Genomic DNA, 23,390 nt, shown 5'->3' on the forward strand with positions numbered 1-23,390 from the left:
GACATAACCTGTTTAGCCATCAATAATAAGTCAACTTCTTCATCACAGGAGTCAGCCTCATGAATCTCTTCTGAATGGCCTTCAATGTCACTTTTCTTTTAAATATTGGGTTCAAACTGTACACAGTACTCCAAGTGCAGCCTCACCAACACCCTGTACAATTGTAACAAGACACATCTGTTTGTAAAACTTCAACCCCTCACAGTAAAAGACAAAATTCCATTTGCCTTCTTAATTATATGCTGAACCTACATGCTAACTTGTTGTATTTTATGCACAAGAAGGTGCAGGTTCCTTTGCACAACATATTTTGGAATCATTCTCTATTTAAATAACAGACTGCCTTTTGATTCTTTCTACCAAAGGGTATGACCTCCCATTCCTCCACACTAACTCTGTCTGTCAAGTCTTTGCCCACACACTCAACCTATATATATCTGTTACAGATTCCTTATGTCCACATCACAGCATGCCTTCTAACCTGTTTTTTGTATGATCAGCAAATTTAGATACATTACACTCTGCCCCGTCCTCCAAACTTAGAATATACATAGTAAATAATTGAGGTCCCAGGTTTGAGCTTTGTGGCACTGCACTGGTTACATACTCCCCACCTGAAAAAGATACATTAATCCTGACTTTCTCTCCTGTGTGTTAATCAAGCCTCAATCCGTACCAATACACAAGGCCCAATACCATGAGCTCCCTTATTGTGCAAGAGCCTTTCATGTGGCACCTTATCAAATGCCTTCTGGAAATCCAGATGTACAACATTAAATAGCTCGCCTTTATCAACTCTGCTTATTACATCCTCAAAGAATATGAATTCCCTTTCATAAAGTCACAATGACTGTTGGATTGTATTAAGCTTTTCTAAATGTCCTACCTATCTGTTCCTCACTCTCTGTTTCTCCCCCATTGTTGCGCACGATAAAGAAGACGCATGGCATACTTGCCTTAACTGGTCAGGAAATTGAGTACAAGAGTCAGGATGTCATGTTGCAGCTTTATAGGACTTTGGATAGGCCACACTTAGAATTTTGTGTTCAGTTCTGGTCACCACATTACAGCAAGGATGTGAAGGTTTTGATGAGGGTGCAGAAGAGGTTTAACGGGATGCTGCCTGCATTAGAGGGTATGAGCTATAAGGACAGGCTAGAAAATCTTAGGTTGTTTTCTCTGGAACGGTGGAAGCTGAGAGGAGACTTCTACGAAGTCTTTAAAATTACGAGATGCATTGATAGGGTTGATGGTGAGAAGCTTTTTCCCCCAGAGTTGAAATGTCTAATACAAGGAGACATCCATTTAAGGTTAGATGAGGAAAATTTAAAGCAGGCGAGGGGCAGGTTTTTTTTTAAAAACGCAGAGAGTGGTAGGAGTCCGAACGCACGGCCCTGGGTGGTGGCAGAGGTAGATACGATAAGGGTACTTGAGGGACTTTTAGATAAGCACATCAATATGGAAGGATTGGAGAAATATGGACCAAGGGAAGGAATTTGTTTCATTTAGTGTCATGTTTGGCACAACACTGTGGGTCAAGGGCCCTTTCCTGTGCTGTATTATTCTATGTTCCAATATGCTGGACCCTGCCATCAATGAAGTTGTGATGTTTATGGAGCCCTCTCTTATTTGTTGTTTATTTATCTGACACCATTCATGATAGAATATGCCATTTCTGCAGAGATTTGACCTGATGCCTTGGTTATGAGATGGTTGGGCTCTTTGACATATTGTTCTTGCTGGTTAGCATGCAGATAGTTCTGTGCAATAAACACCGAATCAGTTTTACATACTTGGTTGCATGCTCTTCAACAATCGTCATTCAACCAGGAAATGCACCCTGGTATGATGGTAGATAGAATGATATGGTAGGAAATTAAGCTACATTTTGTCGTGGAATTCCCTTTTGTTCCTGCTGATGACACAAATTAGTCATGTTCAGAATCCATTCCATTTAGCACAGTGATAGTGCCATACAACACAATGATGGATATATGTATGAAGACCAGTTTTTGTCTCTACAGGACTGTGCAATCGCCACTTCGACAAATACTGCCACCCATCTGCTACAGTGGGTAGATTGGTGAGGACGAAGTCAAGAAGGTTTTTCCTCTAATGTTGGTTCTCTCACTGCCTACGATAGCTCAAAAAAGTTACAGTATCTGATAAAAAGATGTTTCACTTGAATGAAAACATAAAATCTTTCAAAGGAAAGGGACATTTAGAATGTATTATAGAATTTATCATACCTGCACAAGGAATATGATCAGAAAATAGAAGTTAGCAATTCTTCTGAACTGTTCAAACAAGTTCTTAGGAATGAAGTTCCAGAAAGTATACTGTACAAGAAAAGAAAATCAGAAGTATTAACTTAGAGTCAGTTATCCTGCATTGGATATTAAAATGTTTTCATTTGTCAGAACAAAAAACTTTCTTGTCATTCTGTACAAGTCATTCAATCAAATCAAAATACTACAGTGTTTTCAAGTGACTCGCCAACCCCCATCTCAGAACAATGAGGGATGGCCATGTTCACAACGAAAAGAAACCAACAGACTTTTGGCTCAGAAGCAGGGATGCTTTCAACTGAGCCACAAGACTCCCACTATATTAGATGACATGAGTGTTTTACCTGCCTGCATTTCTTGCTTTGATTTGATTTTTATTTTACTATTGTCACATGTATTGAGATACAGTGAAAAGGTATTGTTTTATGTGCTATGCACATAAAGAAACATGAAATCATAGTAGTACCTTTTTGGAAGGAAACTATTTGTGGCCCAATTTTTCTCTGCTACCTAACAAGTAATCAATTTAATCCAACTTTTCAGATCTTAGTCTGCAGCCTTGTACTTTACAAAATTTTCATTTGCAAATTCTAAATGTTATGAGGTAGTGAGTCCCAAATCCCCACCAAATCCTACAGAAGTCTCCCAAAATCCCACTTCCTGACCCCTCAAGCAAACAGAATAAGGTCTTCACACCCAGTATCAAAACCCATAATGGGTTTCCGCTCATGTTTCTCTGTTCCAAAGAGATCATCCCCCAGTCTCTCTCTCGTTTTTTCATAACTATAATTCCCTAGTTTAGGTAACATTAACTGAAATCTCTTTTGCAACATCTCTAGTGGAACTGGATATTCGCAAAAAAATACAAATTGGGCAGACTTCCTGGCATTGACTGAGGTACTAGAAACAACAATGCCAAACTCCGCCCTCTCAATCCTGTTAAGTCTTCCTTAGCAACAACTGGGGTCTCATGCCAAAACTGGGAGATCTGTTTGACAGACTAGTCAAGCATCAGACCGGCATAGTCATATTCACGGACTGATACTTTTCAGTATAATGCCGCAAACATTACTATCACCATCCCTAGGTATGTCCTACTCCACCAGCAGGGCAGACCTAGCAGAGGTGATGGCACAATGATATAGAGTCAAGTGGGAGCTGCCCCGGAAGTTTTTTTTAATTCATTCACACAATGAGGATTTCACCGGCTATGCCAGCATTTATTGTCCATTCTTAATTGCCCAGAGTGCAATTAGGACACAACCACACTGCTCAACAGTCTTCAACATTGACTCTGGACTTCGTGAAGTCTCATGCAACACATTAAATGTCAGCAGGGAAACCTGCTGCTGATTATCATGCCGTCCTCCCTGAAGCAGATGCAGTATTCCTCCATGTTAAGCTCTTAAGCTTGCCTCCATCACTAACTGAATTCAATCTGATATTTCAAACTCCAGCTGGTTGCAGTGTCTGAATCTCTTTCATGAAAAGAGATACAAGGTTCTCAAAGAACCTACCAATGTCCTCCAACTCCACATAGGGGTGGAATAAATGGGCCTACTTCTTCTTTATCTATGTCCCTGCTTTTTATATATTTAGAAAATATCTTTGGGTTTCTTTTGATTCTATTTGCTTTCCAAAAATGCTTTACCATTTTACCTCTACGATTTCTTGCAGCACTGAACCCTCTGAATCTGTCGTAAGCTTCTCTTTTTCTCTCTCGTCTCCTTTAAGCCTTTTGAAATCCTAAGGGGATGTGAATTTTCTTTTCCTCAAATAAACATATTACAATAAAATCCCGATGAGTTGAATACCAGATGACTCATCCACAAATTATGGAGCTTTATGATAACCAACGAGGTCCCTTCATAGAACATATTTGTCAGCAAATTGGGTTATGTCAAAGAGAATGACAAATAAAAATGCTGTAAAGCAGTAAATATGTGAAAAAAATCTGCATTCAATTTATTCAAACCTTGCAATGACATCAACTTATAAAAGACATTGAAAAATGTCAGGCGTTAGCTCCACAAAAATTCAGCAATCGTTTCCTGTTTAGCACTTTGTCTTCAGATAGTGTGGTAGAGTCAGCTATGTCATCAATGCAGTCAAATGTGTCTTTCTGCAACAGTGCAGAGTCCCAGAGCATTTCTACAACCTTTGCTAGGGAAACAGGCAGATGAGCAGTTGGGAAGTCATCGGATTCTTCAGGGTCACTGGCCTATTTAGTTGAAGAATATACTGCATCTACGACTACATCCTCTGTCAGTTCTGTTGCACTGCATACAGTGTTGTCCACCTCCACAATGGTGGCATCTTCAGCTCTTACACAATGTCTCCTTCCTGCTTCACACCTCAATTCTCCATTTAATCAATCAACTTCAGTTTCTTTCCAATCGACAACACTTTAAAAATTTTATCATAGGTTTAACCATATTTGTAGCTTTTGCACATCTTTTGCAGGAGGATCTTGATGTCAAACCCCTGATTCTTTGTGCTCCTGTGCGACTTAACTCTGTCCTCATTTGTCGCTGCAGTCAAATGACAAGATTAAACAGTTATATCTAATAAGGGGTCAGTGGTGCAGAATTGCAGTGTATCAGAACCATCATTGTAAAGGAGTCATTATACATATACACACAAGTTCTGAGGAATGGTCACTGTCCTGAAAGATTAACTCTGATTTCTCTCCACAGATGTTGTCAGACCTGCTGAGCTTTTCCTGCAATTTCTGTTTTACAACATCCACAGTTCCTTCGGTTTTTACGTCTTCCAAGCTTGTTCATCAAAATGTCACCAGAGCTTAGAAGCTTCCCTATCTTTTTGATGAAGGCTTCCCACCGATCTACCACTGATTTCCTTCAACCAGCTGTTTTCAGTCTACTTTAGATGAATCACATCTCAATTCAATAAAATCAGTCACCTCCTGCTAAAATCTTTCAATCCTGGTTTACCATTGTCTTTTAGCGTAATTATCCTAAATCTTAAATGAATAATGATCACTTCTACCTATGTCCTCCGAGTGAATGATAATCTCTTGCATTTGCGCAACTTTATTCCCTGCAACTAACCTCAGAACTTGCCTTTTCTTGTTGGGCATCCAATATACTGGATTAAGAAACTGCGCACCTGAATTTCTTTTTGATTTCTGCTGCCTTTGTGCCTTTTACAATGATTATGCCAGTCAACATTCTTTTTAGCAATTTGCCTATGTTTGCATTTCTATCTCCCTCAGATTATTAGGACAGTTGTAGAATGCACCCATCTGAGTCATCTCCCCTTGTTTTGTTGTTCAGTTCAACCAATTTGCTGATTCTTCTAAGATATCTTCACAGACATAATTCTTTTTACTAACACTATGACCTCACTTTCTATTTTATACTCTCAGGTTTCCATCCCCAGCCAAGTTCTTCTAAACTTTCCCAATAGCGCAAACAAAACCCAGTGATACTATATTAATCCTGAATCTGTTAGTTTGTATGATTCCTACAATCATCAAAAGTGGTCCAGAGACTTCATAAGCAAAAGACCTCCCTACCCATCTGCACAATTTCTCCAGTTACTTATTCAACTGTTTAATCTTATTTCAGCACTCATCAGCACATCTGGAGATTACTAAATTTGAGATCCCATCTTTTCAATTTCTCTCCTAGTTCTCTAAACTCTGCCTGCAGAAACTCATTCCTCTTTTTGTCCATGTCACTGATGTTACTATAACTGCTTGTTCACACACTCCCTTAGAATGTCCTGGGACTGCTCAGCGACATCCTTCACTCTGGCAATGAAAAAGAAAGAGGCAGGCAGTCATATCTCCAGGCACAGAAATACCAATCTGTTCACTTCGTTACCATTCCCTACCATTCCTGCTTTTCTAGTTGCCTCCATCCCTGTAGCGGAGCCACCCATGGTGCTGGAAATTTGGCTCTATCGTCACTCTCACTCATGTTCAGAACTTCACTTATTCATACGTATATTTTTGGAATTTGACTAAGGCTGGAAAGGCCAGCATTTAGTGCCCATCTCTTGAGCAGGCAGTGACAAGTTGTCCTGTAGCTTACTAGGTCTTTGATAAGCACCTGGAGCTTTGAACAAAGAGGAGCAATAACCTAAGCCTCAGTCACTTCTGTCTGTATTTCTTGCCTGCTCTGGCGCGTCATTCTGCTGCTCTCATAAACTCTTACATTTTTAAAGGTGGCTATCTCCTGGAACATATTCCTATTGTGTCCAACGCTCCAGGTGTTTATCAATGATCTACAAAAGGCACAGAAATGTGAGAAATCAGTAACCCAAGCTTGTAAATTAAGAATTCATTGTAAGAAATGCAACAAGGATTGGAATCACTAATGAAAAACAGAATAGTCCATCAATTGTCAAATAAATCTCTTAGCCAGAGGTTGCTGTGTGAGCAAATTCTAACAGTTCTTGCAGATCAAATAGTTAAACTGTGCAGAAAATTGAAACAGTGAAGCATAATTTAAGAACAAAGTCATTGCAGAAACTTTAAAATTTATCAAGGAGGAAATGGTGCATTTGGCTCAGAAACTGTCCACATGATCCTAGCTAAGTCCCACTGATTGGTCATCCCTAATGTCAGGATCTAAAACATAGGCTTATCCAAGATATATCCATTAAATATTAGGGCCTGATGAATCAAGTACAGAAGGTGACATATTCTAAGAAAGAGAAATCGATCATATCATTTTTTGAAACAAACAGAAACATCGCGCAATTTAAACTGGATGTAGGATCACAGCCAAATATCCAATTTGGCTGATAATAACCAATAACAGGAACATGAATTATACTGAAGCACGTATAGAGTAGATATACCATTTGTGCAAGTATCATATATAAGAAAAACACCAAGCATCATTCCTACCACACACAAAATATTCCCAGCAATTCTAGGTCAGATTGTGAAGAGGCTGACTTGATAAAGTGGGTACTAATTATAAAGATTCAGTAATCTGGCCATGAAACTTGCTCACTAGAATAGAAGGAGCTAGCTCATGAAAGGGTTCATTCAAAAGTGATTGGCACAGTGGTCAGTTTGCATGTCAAACATAATATTAATGTTGGAAATTTTTCACAAGTGTAACTCTCCGGTAAGTAGTAGCTAATGAGTGATCAAACTGAAATTTTTGTTTCTCAGTAACACAGAATATTCAAAAATGTAAAACAAACTTCAGCAATAAAGAAGCAAAATGTTCTGGAAACCAGCAATAAAAACAGAAAATGCTGGAAATGCTCAGCAAAGACTTGGCAACAACTGTGGAAGAACAACAAAATTTAAAAATTCAGGTCTTTGAACGTTAACAGCTCCTATCTCCGAAGTTGCTGCTAACGGAAGCTGTACGTTAGTCAATGGATAACACAGTGTGGAGCTGGTGGAACACAGCAGGCCAGCATCAGAGGAACAACTTGCCTGCCCCTTCGATGCTGCCTAGCCTGCTGTGTTCCCTCAGCTCCACATTTTTATCTCAACTCCAGCATCTGCAGTTCTTACTATCTCTGAGTTAGTCAATGGAAATTGCTCGTAGGTGGCAACTTACTGTTAGTGTGGTTAGGCGTTAATTACTGTGAATAGGAAGCTTCATCAGCACTTGTAATTTAGGTGCAGTTTGCAAAGACACACAAAAGTAAACAGTCTCTGCTGATACACAAGGTGGAGGATAAATAGCGAACGGAAAGGTGCGGCTGCTTTTTGCCTTCAATACCTGTGGTTTGTACCAGAAGCATGCATTTAATCTGCTTTTAACAAAACTAGGTTAAGTAGTTAATTAGGACATGAAATCTACACATCAAGTTGATTAAATGCATGGTCTAATCAATGGAATAAACAAAACAGGCTTAGAGAAATGGCAGGGCAAGTGGTAGTCTGCACCTGTGGAGTGTAGTGGGGAATGCAATGATTCCAAATAACCATACCTTCAAGTTTAAGAGATGCTTCAGTTGAAAACATTATGGGACAGCAGTGAAGGAGGAAGGAGTTGCATGGACATTAATCCAAAAGGCAGTCACATCCGTTACATTCCACTTATGCAGACCTGGCTAATGCTCATGCAGAGAAAGGTTTGAATGCAAGACAGGCAGTTCAGGGGCCTAAAATACTTGGAGAAGTGTTAGCTTTTCCCTTTTCCAGTTTACAGCACAAGGTCTGTTCTATCTATGTGATGGCACAGGCAGAGGGATGTATTAGTGGACTGAATATGGCACTAAGGGTCTAGAAGCCATTCAAATACAGAGAGTGAGAAAGAATATGATAGCAGTGGGGACAGCATAGTAACGGAGAGAGGTAATGTTTGCTGCAGCCGTGTCCAGGATTCTGCAGGTTATCTTGCTGCTCAGTGATAAGGGTTAAAGGTATCCCTCTCAGCTAGAAATAAACTAGGAATGCAGGAGAAGAATTCAGTTACAGTGGTCCATTTAGGAACTAATTGCATAAGTACAACTGGGAAATCTATTTTTGCTGACAGATATTGAGGAGTAAGGATCTAAATTAATAATTAGAATCTCTAAAGCTAATAATCTCTGGGTCATTTCCTGAGCTGTTTGGAAACTGGCACGGGCATAAACCAATTAGAATTGAATACATGACTCGAAACAGTGGCATGTCAGAGACAGGTCTCAATCATGGGCCACTGGCTAATGGGGAAAACGAGAGTAGTTTATTTGGAGTCGTACCAATGAATCAAATTGGGAAAGTGTTAAGCCTCATTGGGGTCACACGCTAGAACTCAAACCTCGCCATTCCCGGATTTAACACAAAGGATAAAGATATTAAAAAGTACACAGATTTTCTCGATTGATCTGACTTTCAGATCAGGTTGACAGAAAGAGCAAACAAGGTTTCTGTACTCAAGAGTTCTGAGGAAGGGTCACCGGACCCGAAATGTTAACTCTACTTTTTTCTTCACAGATGCTGCCAGACCTGCTCAGCTTTCCCATCAATTCTGTGCTTATCAAGAATAACAGTAAAATATAAATAAATAGATTCAAATTACAGATAAACAATTATAAACCAGTGGCAGATAAGTTGCTAAAATTCTCACCACTCATAAATACACTGTCCCTGTTCACTGGATTTGCTGAGATAATCCTTTGGTTGATCAGTATTCTGCTTCTCAATCTTCACTGTCCAGATACTTGTTTGCAAGAGGCAGAGGCTGACTGGCTCACATTTATAAAGATCTCAAACTTATTAATAAAAGTCTCAGCTTATAACAATTGAGAAAGGGAAATAAACCAGCCATTTGCAGGCTTGAGATGCTTTCTACTGCAGAGCTTCCAAATGCCTGGTGGCTTCTCCCTCAAATATTCACACCCACAATTTGGTCAGCTAACTGGGAGACAAGCATACAATCACTGACAGGAGGGAGCCTTTATCATTAATAACTTGCAACTGTGTCATAGACCAATCAGCTACTTGTTGCCAGCCATATCTCTATTCATTCTCAGCCCCATGGCTTTACAGCTTGTCTGTAGCTAGCTTGTCCCACTGCTTGAACTTGCTGTTGTGTAAACAGCACTTACAATGATGGCAACTTGTTTTCAAAAAGTGCAGCAATCGTTGAACAATCCTTAGCTTTTAAACTAGACTTCTTCCTATTTCAGTCCACAATCAAACATACAGAAAATCCAAAAAAGTACAGCATTTAATAAAGTGTCTTGAAAAATATACTTGGTTTGTGGATTTTAAACTAAAATCAAGGAAACAGATTTAAAAGAGACAAAATTATAATTCAACAGAAAAACAAAGGCCACAGACTAGCACAGACATGTAAGCAAAGATTAGCATCAAAATGCTGATTGATAACTGGTGACTGGGATTAAATTAAAAATGACTCATTCTCTGAAACTTGGGGCTATTCATTGAGTATTCACAGAATTCCTGAAATTACAACAGGTTCACCATCAAAATATTTTACAGCTTCATGTTTCCTCAAATTTCTGAAAATAGAAACTAGAGGATCACATGTTATAAATTATTTAGATTCCATGATTTTTACACCAAGTATAGAAATCAATCTTTGCCGTTGCTTCAGCTCAAATCAGAGGGGGTTTCAAAAGAAAAGTACAAAAGCAAGATCACAACTAAAGAAAAATAAAAGTGACCATGGGCTTTGACTTGCCATAAGTTTAACCAGAGGAAGAGTCAGTCACTCTGGCAAACTCCATGAGAACAATGTCAACATAACAATGGGTAACTGGGTACCAAAAATCATGTATAGGCTCTGACAACATTCTTCCCATACATGCAGGAAGGAGAAAAAGTGAACAGAAAGGTTGGGAAGGGAAGCAGCAAACAGGAGAGACAGCAGGTTCAAGGAGGGAAGTGGTGAGTTAGAAGGGTCATTCAACATATTGGTCATGGAGGGAAGCAATGATATAGGGAATCAAGAGTTGGAAACAAGCAGAGGGTTTGGGGAGGGATATGATGAATGAAAGAATCAGGAGTGGTAAGGTCAGGCAGAAGGTGCTGAATAAGTATTAAAGTCAGAGACGAACAGGTTCGTGATGGGTCAGGGGATCCAAGGTTATGAGAAGGAAGCACAAGAATGGGGTTGAGAAATATATTAACCATGACTGAATGGCTGAGCAGACTTGAGAGACCTGATGCCTCTCCTATATCTTATGTTTGGGTGGGTTAGCAAACGTGAAGATCAAGGTTCAAAGAACAGGAGGGTCAGGTAAGAAGAGGGGATCAGGAGAGTCAACAAGTGACACGTTGAGTGAGCAGGGTAGGCAAGCAAACTCAGCAGAGTTGATGAGCGTGGGTGTCAAGTGGGAAGATGCAAGTCAGGAGGGTTACCACATGATGTGACTAAGCGAGACCCCCAGAGAATGGAGCAATGAAACAGCAGCTTCTTTCAAAGAAATTGAGCATGTTCAGTAATCACAGCAAAACAAAAACAATGGCAGCATTATTAGGAAACATTCCTCATATACCAACCTCAATAAAACAAAAATGCATTATTAGAATACACAATAAATGGGTGCCCCCTACATTAAATTGCTGAACGAATGGAAAAAAAATGGAAACTTTACCTTTGAAGAAACAATCCTGTTATCGGGATATTTTTGTACAATGTAAGCATCTGTGCCTGGAGGGGGTTCACGATGTCCAATGTAAACTGTCCGACTATCCACCCAGTTCTCTTCTCCAACACACTAAATGGAAAAAAGAATAATTATTGTCAAATCTGCACAAAAATTTTTGACTTGTTTAACATTTGACAAACAACTCACTTGTCAAGTAATCGGCAGTCTCCTGTCATACAGTATAAATGTTGATGTTTCCCCTTAAATTGATCTGAAGGCAAGTCAAAAATTTCTGTGCAATGTCTTTTCCCAGCAATACTCAAGTTCCGTTCTACCAAATAATACAAGTTTAGTGACTGTTATAAACTACTCAACGAGAATTGTTCGCACGTTATAAAAGTATTCACTAGAGAGTCTGAAAGTTACAAAATAGCCCATGGAGAAATTTTTAAAATTAGCTACTTCAAAAGCAATTTGCTTTAATATTTCACAGTCACATGGGGTTCTGTTTTGAAATATATAGCCTGAAGGGAGTCCAAAAGTTAGATACAATTCAAAATTGGGAGAGCTGTCTCACAAACTAGCCAAGCATCATTCTGGACATAGGATTATACCTTAAAGACAATTTGCCTGACACTACCATCAACATCCTTGAATATGTCCCGTCCCACTGGCAGGACAGATCCAGCAGAATCCAGGCCCATTAGCTGCACAGTGGTATACAGTCAGGAGGGAGTCCTCAATAGTGACTCCAGACTCCATGAAGACTCATCGCTCCAGATAATCCACTGTTCCCCCCAATTTTTACTCTGTTTGCATGGGCCACTGGGGTTCATGCACAGCAGTGACATCTGGAACCAGATCTCATGCCACGAATGGTGTGACCTAAAGCAGATCACACGTGCAGAAGCTTGGAATGGCTGCACATGGAACTTAGAGGGAATACTGGATCAAACATATGCAAGGAAACTTTTTGCTGGTTGCTGCATACCAGTCCCTCACCTCAGCTGATGAATCAAGATTCCTCCATATTAAAACAGCAGTCGGAAGATGCATTGAGGGTGGCAAGGGTGCAGAATGTACTCTGTTTGGGGGTTTTCAATGTCCACCACCAAGAGTGGCTTGGCAGCAGCACTACTGATCGAGATGGTTGAGTCCTAAAGGACATAGCTGCAAGACTGGATTTGCAACAGGTGATGAGAGAACCAAGAGAGAAAACCATACTTGACTTCATCCTTATCAACCTGTCCACCATCTGTTCGAGGCAGTATCACTAAGAGTGACCACTGCACAGTCCTTGCGGAGACAACTTCCCACTTTCACAATGAGAATACATTACATCATGTTGTGTGAGACTATCACCACGCTGAATGGAGCAGACTTCAAACACACCTAGCAACTCAAGACTGGTTATCCATGAGGTGCCATGCATTATCAACAGCAGCAGAATCTTACCCCAACACAATCTGCAATCTCATGGCCTGACATATTCCTCGCTCAACCATTACCATTAAGTCAGGAGATCAATTCTGGTTCAAAGAAGAGTGCAGGAGGGCAAGGCAGGAGCAGTACCAGGCCAGCCTAAAAGTGAGGCGTCAAGCTGGTACAACCACCAAACAGGGCTACTTGCACCCCAACAGCATAAGCAGCATGCAATAGACTGAGTAAGCAATCCCATAATTAACATATCAGATCAAAACTCTGCAATCCTGCCACATCCAGTTGTGAATGCTGGAAATCTAAACAACTCACTCGAGAAGGGGGCTGCAATAAAATCCTCATCTTCAATGACAGAAGAGCCCAGCACATCAGTGCAAAAGATGGGGCTGAAGCATTTGCAGCAATCTTCAGACAGAACTGCCAAGTGTGTGATCCATCTTGGCCTCCTACAATGGCCCCCAGCATCACAGATGCCTCTTCCATTCATTCCATCTGATATCAAGAAACAACTCAAGGCACTGAATACTGCAAAAATTCGGGAATAGTACTGAAGATTTGAGATCCAGAACTTGCCGCAGTACCTAGCCAAGCTACAGCTCCAATGCCAGCATTTACCCGAAAATGTAGAAAATTGCGCATCTATGTCCTGTGCACTAGAACAGGACAAATCCAACCCAGTCAATTATCACTTCATCAGTCTACAGTTAATCAACAGTAAAAAGTGATAGAAGGTGTCAGCAACACTGCATTTGTGAAGCAATAATCTGCTCAGTGACATCCAGTTTAGCTTTTGTAAGTACTACACAGCTCTAGACCTCAATACATTCCAGGTGCAAAACAGCTAAAATCCAGCAGTGAGGACAGATTGACAGCCATTGACATCATGGCCACATTCGGCTGTGTGTGCCGTCAAGGAGCCCTAGAAAAATTGGAGTCAATGGGAATCAGGGAAAAAACTCCCTAGTGGTTGGAGTCATAACTGGCATATAGGAAGATGGTTGTGGCTGTTGAAATCACTCATCTCAGTTCCAGGATATTTCTGCAGGAACTCCACCCCAGCCATCATCAGTTGAATCATTAATGACATTAATTACATCATAAGGTCAGATTGGGATGTTCACTGCACAATGTTCAGCACTATTCACAACCCCTCAGACTCTGAAACAGTTCGTGTCCAAATTCAGCAAGATCTGGACAGCTTTCAGATTTGAGCTGAAAAGTAGAAAGTAACATTTGTGCTACACAAATGCCTCAATTCATACTTTTTCATTGCCATGCACTGACCATCTCCAACAAGGGAGAATATAGCTATCATCCCTTGATATTCAATGGCACTACCATCACTGAATCTCCCACGATCAACATCCCGGGGTCACCATTGACTAGCAGCTGCACAGAACTTGTCATATAAATATCGTGGTTACAAGAGCTGGTCAGAGGCTCAGAATCCTGCAAGGAGTAGCTCAAATCCTGATTCCACAAACTCTGTTCACCCTCTGCAAGGCACAGGTCAGGAGTGTGATGGGAATGCTCCTTGTTTGCCTGGATGGGTGCAGCTCCAACAACACTCAAGCAGCTTGACAACATCCAGGACAAAGTTGCCCGATTGACTTGCACCACTCCACAAACATTAACTTTCTCTACCATTGGTATTCTGTAGCAGCAGGGTGTACCATCTTCAGGATGCACTTCAGAAATTGACCAAGGGTCCTTAGACAGCACCTTCCAAATGCACAACCACTTCCATCTTGAAGGACAAGGGTAACAGGTACATGGGAACACAACCACCTGCAAGTTTCTCTCCAAGTTTACCATTTTGACTTGGAAATACATCACCTTTCCTTCACTGTCGCTGGTTCAAAATCTTGGAACTCCGTCCCAAATTCATTATGGTCTACTTACAGGACCTGGGCTGCAGCAGTTCAAGAAGTCAGCTCGCCACCATCTTCTCAAGGTCAACTATGGATGAGCAATAAATGCTGCCAGCCAGTGATATTAACATCCCATGAATTAATAAAAGAAAAATTTGCAATTAGTTATGTAATAATGAATTGATCTAATGTTACAAGATTGTAAATCGGTCTTTTAGCTGAACACTCAGCCACTGATGCAGTGAAAGAACCCATTGACAATGTCACAGAACAAGATTGGTGGTATCCTTAATATGAAGACAGAACTTAATCTACACTGTGCAGCAGTCACTTCTAACAGTGATGTCATAAGCAGATGTGTCTGCAATAGGCACCTAAATAAGGGTGAGATCAAATAGGTTTTCGTTCTTGTCAGTTCCCTAACAACCAGCCACAGGTACAGTCAGTCGATACGAGCCACGCCACGTGATGGACATTAAAGGCCTGATACCATGAGACGCCTTTGGGATATCTGTGATCTTCTGTTTAACATTTTGTGGTTCTCACACATGGGCCTTCAGGTCCCTCTGCACCATTGAGTGGCACAACTTCTCTCTATTTAAATAAAGGGAAGTTGTGTGAAGTCTAATTACATAACCTGAAACTGCAGTTCTGGCAAAGTTGCCACCTATTCCGTCCAGTAGAATAGGAAATCCGATAGAAAGATTCCATTGCCAAACTGAAGACTCAGACTAGTAACTCCAGATTAGCCAGACTCATGCACATTTGTCATGTGATCCCTGCCTAACAAACATAATTTGTTCAAGTTAGAGGAAAAAAAAATCAGAAGCAAGCCTGCAGCACTGACTACAACATGGACTCACCCACATCCTAAATGAGTATGCACCAAGAAACCGGACTGTTTAACAGGTCACTCTGTAATATTTAACAATGAAACATATAACGGTAGGAAACAAAGTGAAGAATGTGTCACTTCTAGGATCTCTGCCAACATGAATGGCATTGAAAAGCTGCCATTCTTTGTGATATGAAAACCTGAAAAGCCAGGTCACTTTACAATTGTGCGTACTCTACCCACGCAGTATGGGGCTATCAAATCTGCCTGCATGACCTGCAGGATTTTTGAGGCACGGGTCTGGCAACTGAACATAATGTTTCATCTGGTTTAAAAAGAAAGGATTATCTCCTGAAGAATCTAATGAATATCCACCCGCTTACCTGCTTGTTTCATCAGAGCAACAGTTTACTGTACTCTAACATCAGGCAGAACAATAAAAAGAAATTTTTCTCAGCTTTGTAGTTACACAGCATCAACTGGGCAGGGAAAGCCCTCAAGGGAAGTCTGCATAATTGTAACAACATGGAGTTAAAACAGTATGACAGTGGAATCCACTGCAAGTGCCCTCTCCATTAGTTTGATTACGTCACTTTGTCCTAGACTCCTCAACAATAGAAGGGAGCTCTGTTGATCCTATTAGTTCTCCTTACAACCCTAGTTTACGTTAAATCTCCTCACAATTTATTATTTGAATCTAGGTATCATACTGGTAAATCTGAACTGCACACACTTCAAGGCCAATTCTTCCAAAGGTGTGGTGCCGAGCAGTGCTCATAGGATTCCAGGTGTAGTCTAACCAGTGTTTTTACGCAAAATGGTTCAAGTACTGTTTCCTTCCTCCTTTATCGCAATCCTCTCAGCGTGTTAAAAGTCAGCATGCCTTTAGCTTTTTAAATTAATTTTCTGGAAGTGTTCATCATAACTTGACTCCTTCCACTGTCTCAAGGTGATGTAGGTATACAATTTAGTTGTCTACGCTGTCTGGTAGTCCAAATAAGGTTCCTAATCAATGCCCAAATAGCCTACGTGTTCTTCAGAGTTAATACTTTTGCCTGAGTTTATCACCATAGCAACACAATCTGGATTATAAATAAATCCTAATGTCTTCCAGGTCCAGTCAGCAAAAATCTGAACAAGTGACAGATTAAAGAAATTTGTGTTACCTTTTCAATGTGACCATAAACTGGCCATCAATTGTCATAAATTCAAAAATTTTCATTTCAACTCGGGCCTGCCATTCCCATTTACAGGTGCTGGATATGTTGCATTTGAGCTTTCTCTGTGATTTAATAATCGGTGACAATGAAGGCTAGAGCTCCTAAGGCAGTGATGCACTGCAGTCCGGTTTCCAGCACTACTCCACCTCAAACATCAACCACATTAAAATCAATTCCTAGCCTGTTAACAGTCTTATGAAGGGCAACAATATTTCAGAGCAATGAAGAGATCTGCCTCAATTTGTATAACCTGCTTTTTCATTGCCACTCATTGCAATCACTTCCTCTCACTGCACCTATGAAAAGAATAGTACCAAGAAGAATGTGCAAGGACAAAGCTCATTCCAGAAATTTCTGTAATTATTAATCTGGTTTGAACTTATTCAACAGTACAAGATCACTAACCTCTTATCCTCAGTGTCAAGAGTCCAGTGAAGCTCAACTTCATACAATAAATAGTTATAGCAGACAAGAAATTTGTGAATTGTTCCAGTTCACAGAGTCACTGCTTGGGTACAGCTGAATTCAACCTTATAGAACATCCTGAGCATTCATCAATGAACAATTATCATTCAAGCCACAGCACTGTGACTGCAATGGAGTAGAAATTCATTTGCTGCAAATGCTTTGGGGTGTTTCGCAGACACAAAGGAAAAGAAAACTTGCATCTATATAGTGCTTTTCATAACTACTGGACATTTCAAAGTGTTTTACAGTCAATAAGATACATTTAGAAATGAAATTGTTGTAATATAGTGCAATCAATTTGAAAGCAGCAAACAGCAATGTGATAATGTCCAGGCCCGAAACGTCAGCTTTTGTGCTCCCAAGATGCTGCTTGGCCTGCTGTGTTCGTCCAGCTCCATACTTTGTTATCTCAAATAATGTGTCTTCTTTTATGATGGCATTATTAGTACTTGATTTTTGTCCACTTGACCTGGTATCCAATAAAGTGGCCATTTAGCTCATTGAGTCTGTGCTGGCTCTTGGTAAGAGCAATTCACCTGATGCCATTCCTCCACATTTCCTCTCCAAATTTTCTCTCTTCAGTAAATGATTCTAATTTACTTTTCAACTGACCCTCCTTCCACCTCACTTTCAGGTAGTACATTCCAGTTTCTAACCATTAACTGCCAGAGGATATTTTTCTTCACATCGCCATTGATTCTTTTGTGAATTATCTTAAAGTCCCTCCGTTTCACAATCCATTCACCAATGTGAACAGTTTCTTCCCATCTATTTTGTTCTGTCCCCGCATGATTTTAAGCACTTCTAGTCTTTTTTTCAATCAAACACCCCAAAAAGAACAGCCTCAGCTTCTCAAATCTATCCAAGTAACTGAAAATCCTCATTATTAGAAATATGTTTGTAAATCTTTTCTGTACCCTGTCTGACACCTTCTCATCTTTCCAAAGGTGTGCTGCCAGATCTGGATGCAAAACTCCAGTTGAGGCCAAACCAGTGTTTTATACAAATTTATTCTAATACGCTTGTATTTATGCTCTTTGTACTTTTCATAAACAGCAGCAGAGACACGCACGAGAAACTCAGAAGGAATCAAGGGCTACGGGGAGAGTGCAGGGAAGTGGTGTTGAAATGCCCATCAGCCATGATTTAAATGGCGGAGTGGACTTGATGGGCCGAATGGCCTTACTTCTACTCCTATGCCTTATGGTCTTATGGTCTAATTCCTAGAAGCATGGCATTCCAACCAGAACCCCATCAACAAACACATTGATTTGGAGCCAATCAACCATCCTCTGAGAAAAAGAACAGGAAATGACATCACCAACGCAGGAAATGACATCACCAACCCAAGGCAACCTAAACAGATAAATAGAAAGCCGGACATAACACCAGCGCTTCACCGGAGGCCAACTGATGATGTTACCTAGAATGGTGACGAAACGTCTGAAAACTAACCTTCCAGCTCAGCGAGCAAACTCACATCCAGAAACTCAACCTGAGCTACAAATCTTCTCAAAACTCACTAGCAGCATACCATATGCTTTATTAATGGCATAGCCACTGACTTATGTACATACGCACCCAGATCCCTCTGCTCTGGCACCTCCTTTAGATTTGCATCAATTATTTTGTCATTCCGCATTCTTCCAAATAAAATAAATCACTTCTCGGATCTCTGCATTCAATTTCATCTGCTGTTTGCTGACCTATTCCACTAAACTGTCCATATTCTTTTGATATTTAACACAATCCTAACTTCACAGTTGAAGGTTCTGCAAGCTATCATTCAACAGAAACTGGAGTCGAACAATTGTATAAATACTGTGGCTACAAGAAGAGGTCAGAAGCTGAAAATTCTGTGCTGAATAACTCACCTTTTGGCTAAAGCCTCCCCACAATCTATAAGGCACATACTTTCCACTTGCCTAGATAAGTACAGTTCCAACAACACTCAACAACTTTGATTTACCTCAGTATAAAGCAACTTGCTTAAAGTTCTGAAGAAGGGTCCCGAACCGATACGTCAACTTTCCTACTCCTCTGATGCTGCCTGACCTGCTGTGGTCCTCCAGCTCCACACTGTTGTCCCTGCATGAAGCATCCCATCTATCAACTTCAACATTCGTGACTGACATACAACATTGATCCAAATTATATTGTGCAGCAGTAAAAACAGAAAATGCTCAAAAAGCTCAGCAGCTCAGGCAGCATCAATGAAGAGAAATCAGAGTTAACGTTTCAGTTCAAGTGACTCTTCTTGATTCTGAGGAAGGGTCACTCAACTGAAGTGTTAATTCTGACTTGTCTCCACAGATGCTGCCAGGCCTGCTGAGCTTTCCCAGCAATTTCTGTTTTTGTTTCTGATATGTCGCATCCATAGTTCTTTTGCCTTTTATTGATAAACTACAGAAACTTATCAACGTTCCTTAAGTGGCGCTTTTCAACCTGGCAACATCTATCACTGATAAATACAACAGCAGCAGATCCATGGAAAAAATCACCAAGTTCTTCTCTAAGCTACACACCATCCTGACATGAAACTATATTGCTGCTCCTACACTTTGCTTAGTCAAAATCAGACAGGTACTTTCCTAACTGCACGTTAGGTGTATTGACATCACATGGACTGCAGCAGTTGAACAAAGTGGCCAGCCATCATCTTCTCAAAGACAATTACAGATCGACAACAAACGTTGGCCTAGCCAATGCTGTTCAGACCTCTTAAACAAATAAGTAAAAAACAAGTACACAACACTTCCAAGTTTTGTATCATCTGCAAATTTGAAATTATGCCCAAAGTTTTGGTCATTGCTATGTTGCTATAGATCAAGAACACTCGCCTCCTAGGGAATTACATAATAAACCTTTGTACAGTTAAAAAAAACAGTTCCCTTATGTCTGATTCATGACACTCTGCCAATCTCCTTTCCATGTTGCTATTGTCCTGGAACCTAATGATTCCAAGATGAGAATGCAACAAACTCACTTTTTGTTAACTCAATGAAGCCTGGTTAAATTGGCTTCTTTTGAAGCACAAGTTCATTTGGATGTGGGGGGAAAGGTATCTAAATGGAAGAGATCCTCTTTATGTTAACATTGCTGCAACCATTTGGGGTAATGGATGAACGATAAAGATGGTCAGTTTGTCCTTCATCACTTGGGATTTGAACAGTTTGGGGTATCTCATCTGGAGCCACAATGAGTTAGGGGACTTCACTTGGGATCTGGTTGCAACAACACATAAAGCTACCACACAATGCAATGTATATCTACTTTCAGTGCATTTATGACCTGCCCCAGAATGGGTGTAGTTGTTTCAGATATGTGAACTGATACTGTGCCAAGGAGTGAGTAGCTCCTATGAACTGACAAGTTTAGACTTAGCCCTCTGCTGTCTTGCAAACTATCGTTTAAAGTAAAGTTAGTTTGGGCGTTCACTTTTTCATGCAAACTGCACCCCTGGAATTATAACCCTCAATAGAAGCTCATATGTGAATCTAATGTCACAATCCAAATCCAGAGTATGCTCAAACAAGTTATCTGCACCATTTCTGACCAGACTTACATAACTTAAACAGCAGCCTTTGCTCAAGTATTACCACTACATAACTTGGAGAAGTTTAAATCTGTGGATCAATTAATTAATTTAATTTGAAAAGGTTTGGAGCCACCAATGAAATAGCCCAAGGTGAAACAGCTCCATCTGAGGTAGCGTCACAACTATTTGGCTTTGAAATCATTTCTGCACGCTTGATTCCCTTGCAGCAGGACAATGCGAAATTTATCTGTCATTGGGATTAGAGCGAATATCAACAGAACTGCAATTTTTGCATGACTTCAAGTGCAATGAAAGCATTGTGTTTCTAAAATTAAGGGAGAGGCTGGGTGGCATCTATGAAAAAAAGACAGATCCACAGTACCCCCTAAAATCTTGATGACATACTTGACTCTGTTCTTCTGGCTCCATATCCACTCCATCATCAAAACATACAGATATTGCATGTACTTGATAGGTATGTCCCTGTCAGGCAGGGGTAAGTGATAAGGTAGGGGAACCGTGATTTACTGAAGAAATTGTATCTCTCGTTAAGCAGAAGAGTGAGGCTTATGTGATGTTGAGATGAGATGGATCAGTTGATGCGATGGAGAGTTACAGATGAGCAAGGAAGGATTTAAAGAGAGAGTTAAGAAGAGCAAGGAGGGGTCATGAGCAGTCATTCGCAGGTAGAATAAAGGAGAACCCTAAAGCTTTCTATAGGTATGTGAGGAATATAAGGATGACTGGGGTAGGAATAGGGCCAATCAAAGACAGAAGTGGAAAGTTGTGTGTGGACCCGGTGGAGATCGGAGAGGTGCTAAATGAATATTTCTCATCTGTTTTCACTGAGCAAGAGGAGAATATCATCGAGGAGACGACTGAGATACGTGCTATTAGACTTGAAAGGATTCAGGTTAGTAAGGAGGAGATGTTATCAATTCTGCAAGGTGTGAAGCTAGATAAATCCCCTGGGCCTGACAGGATTTTTCCGAGAATTCTCTGGAAAGCTAGGGAGGAGGTGGTGGAGCCCTTGGCTTTGATTTTTGAGTCCTCATTGTCTACAGGTTTAACACCAGAGGACTGCAGGATTGCAAATGTTGTGCCCTTGTTCAAGAAGGGCAGTAGAGATGACCCAGGCAATTACAGCCAGTGAGCCTTACGTCTGTTGCAGGAAAAGTTTTGGAAAGGGTTATAAGAGATAGGGTTTATAAGCATCTCGGAAGCAACAATTTGATTTGAGATAGTCAACATGGATTTGTCAAGGGCAGGTCGTGTCTCACAAACCTCATGGAGATTTTGAGGAGGTGACCAAGCATGGGGATGAGAAAGGGCAGTTGACGTAGTGTACATGGACTTCAGTAAAGCCTTTGATAAGGTTCCACATGGTAGGCTATTGGAGAAAATACGGAGGCATGTGATTGAGGGAGATTTAGCAGTTTGGATTAGAAACTGGCTTTCGGTAAGAAGGCAACCAGTGGTGGTTGATGGAAAATATTCAGCCTGGAGTCAATTCGCTAGTGGTGTGCACAAGGATCTGTTTTTGGACCACTGCTGTTTGTCATTTTCATAAATGACTTGGACGCAGGCATAGGTGGATGGGTTAGTAAGTTTGCAAATGACACTAAAGTCGGTGGAGTGGTGAACAATGTGGAAGAATGTCGCAGGTTGCAGGGACACTTGGATAAAGTGCAAAATTGGGCGGAAAGGTGGCAAATGGAGTTCAATGCGGATAAATGTGAAGTGATTCACTTTGGGAAGAATAATAGGAAGGTAGAATACTGGGCCAATGGAAAGATTCTTGGTAGTGTGGATGTGCAGAGGGACCTTGGCGTCTATGTCCATAGATCTCTGAAAGTTGTCACCCATGTTAATAGTGCTGTTAAGAAGGCATTCAGTGTGTTAGATTTTATTGGTAGAGGGATTGAGTTCCAGAGCCGTGATGTCATGCTGCAACTGCACAAAACACTTGTGCGGCCTGTTCTGGTCGCTCCATTACAGGACGAATGTGGAAACATTGGAAAAGGAGCAGAGGAAATTTACCAGGATGTTGCCTGGTCTGGAGCAAAGGTCTTATGGGAAAAGGCTGAGGGATTCGGGTCTGTCCTCATTGGAGGGAAGAAGGCTAAGAAGGGCCTTTAATAGAAACATACAAGATGATCAGAGAAAGAGGAGACAGGGTGGACGGTGAGAGTCTTTTTCCTAGGATGATGATGTTGGCTTGTACGAGGGGGCACAGCTACAAATTGAGGGGTGATGGATTTAAGACAGATGTCAGAGGCAGGTTCTTTACCCAGAGAGTAGTAAGGGTGTGGAATGCCCTGCCTGCCAATGTAGTTACCTCAGCCACATGTGGGGCATTTAAACAGTCCTTGGATAAGTATATGGATGATGATGGGATAGTGTGGGGGAATGGGCTTAGATTAGTTCACAGGTTGGCGCAACATCGAGGGTCAAAGGGCCTGTTCTGCGCTGTATTTTTCTATATTTCACCTCCATAACCTTGCTCAACTTCGTCCTTGCTCATTTCCTGCTGAAATTCTCATCTGTGCTTTTGTTAACTTTGGCCTTGACTATTTCAACATTTTGCTTTTTTATTTCAAAAATATAATTCATTCATAAAAATCATTATATAGATACATGGTCACTAGAGCGGTTCAATTCTACATGGTCTTTATATTTGTCGAACAA

General features: G+C 40.7%; 1 protein-coding gene across 1 annotated transcript in view; it reads right to left on the reverse strand.

Annotated features, from left to right (window-relative positions):
* The window catches only part of atp11a (ATPase phospholipid transporting 11A), a 132,485-nt gene that overhangs the window by 88,601 nt on the left and 20,494 nt on the right, over positions 1 to 23,390 (reverse strand). The window contains exons 2-3 of the mRNA XM_059646437.1: positions 11,337 to 11,459; positions 2,250 to 2,339 (exon numbers count right to left, since the gene is read on the reverse strand). Of these exons, the coding sequence (XP_059502420.1) occupies positions 2,250 to 2,339; positions 11,337 to 11,459 (213 nt within the window). The remainder of the gene's footprint in view (positions 1 to 2,249; positions 2,340 to 11,336; positions 11,460 to 23,390) is intronic.

The sequence above is a fragment of the Stegostoma tigrinum genome, chromosome 6 (assembly GCF_030684315.1).
Source record: "Stegostoma tigrinum isolate sSteTig4 chromosome 6, sSteTig4.hap1, whole genome shotgun sequence".
NCBI classification, from domain to species: domain Eukaryota; kingdom Metazoa; phylum Chordata; class Chondrichthyes; order Orectolobiformes; family Stegostomatidae; genus Stegostoma; species Stegostoma tigrinum.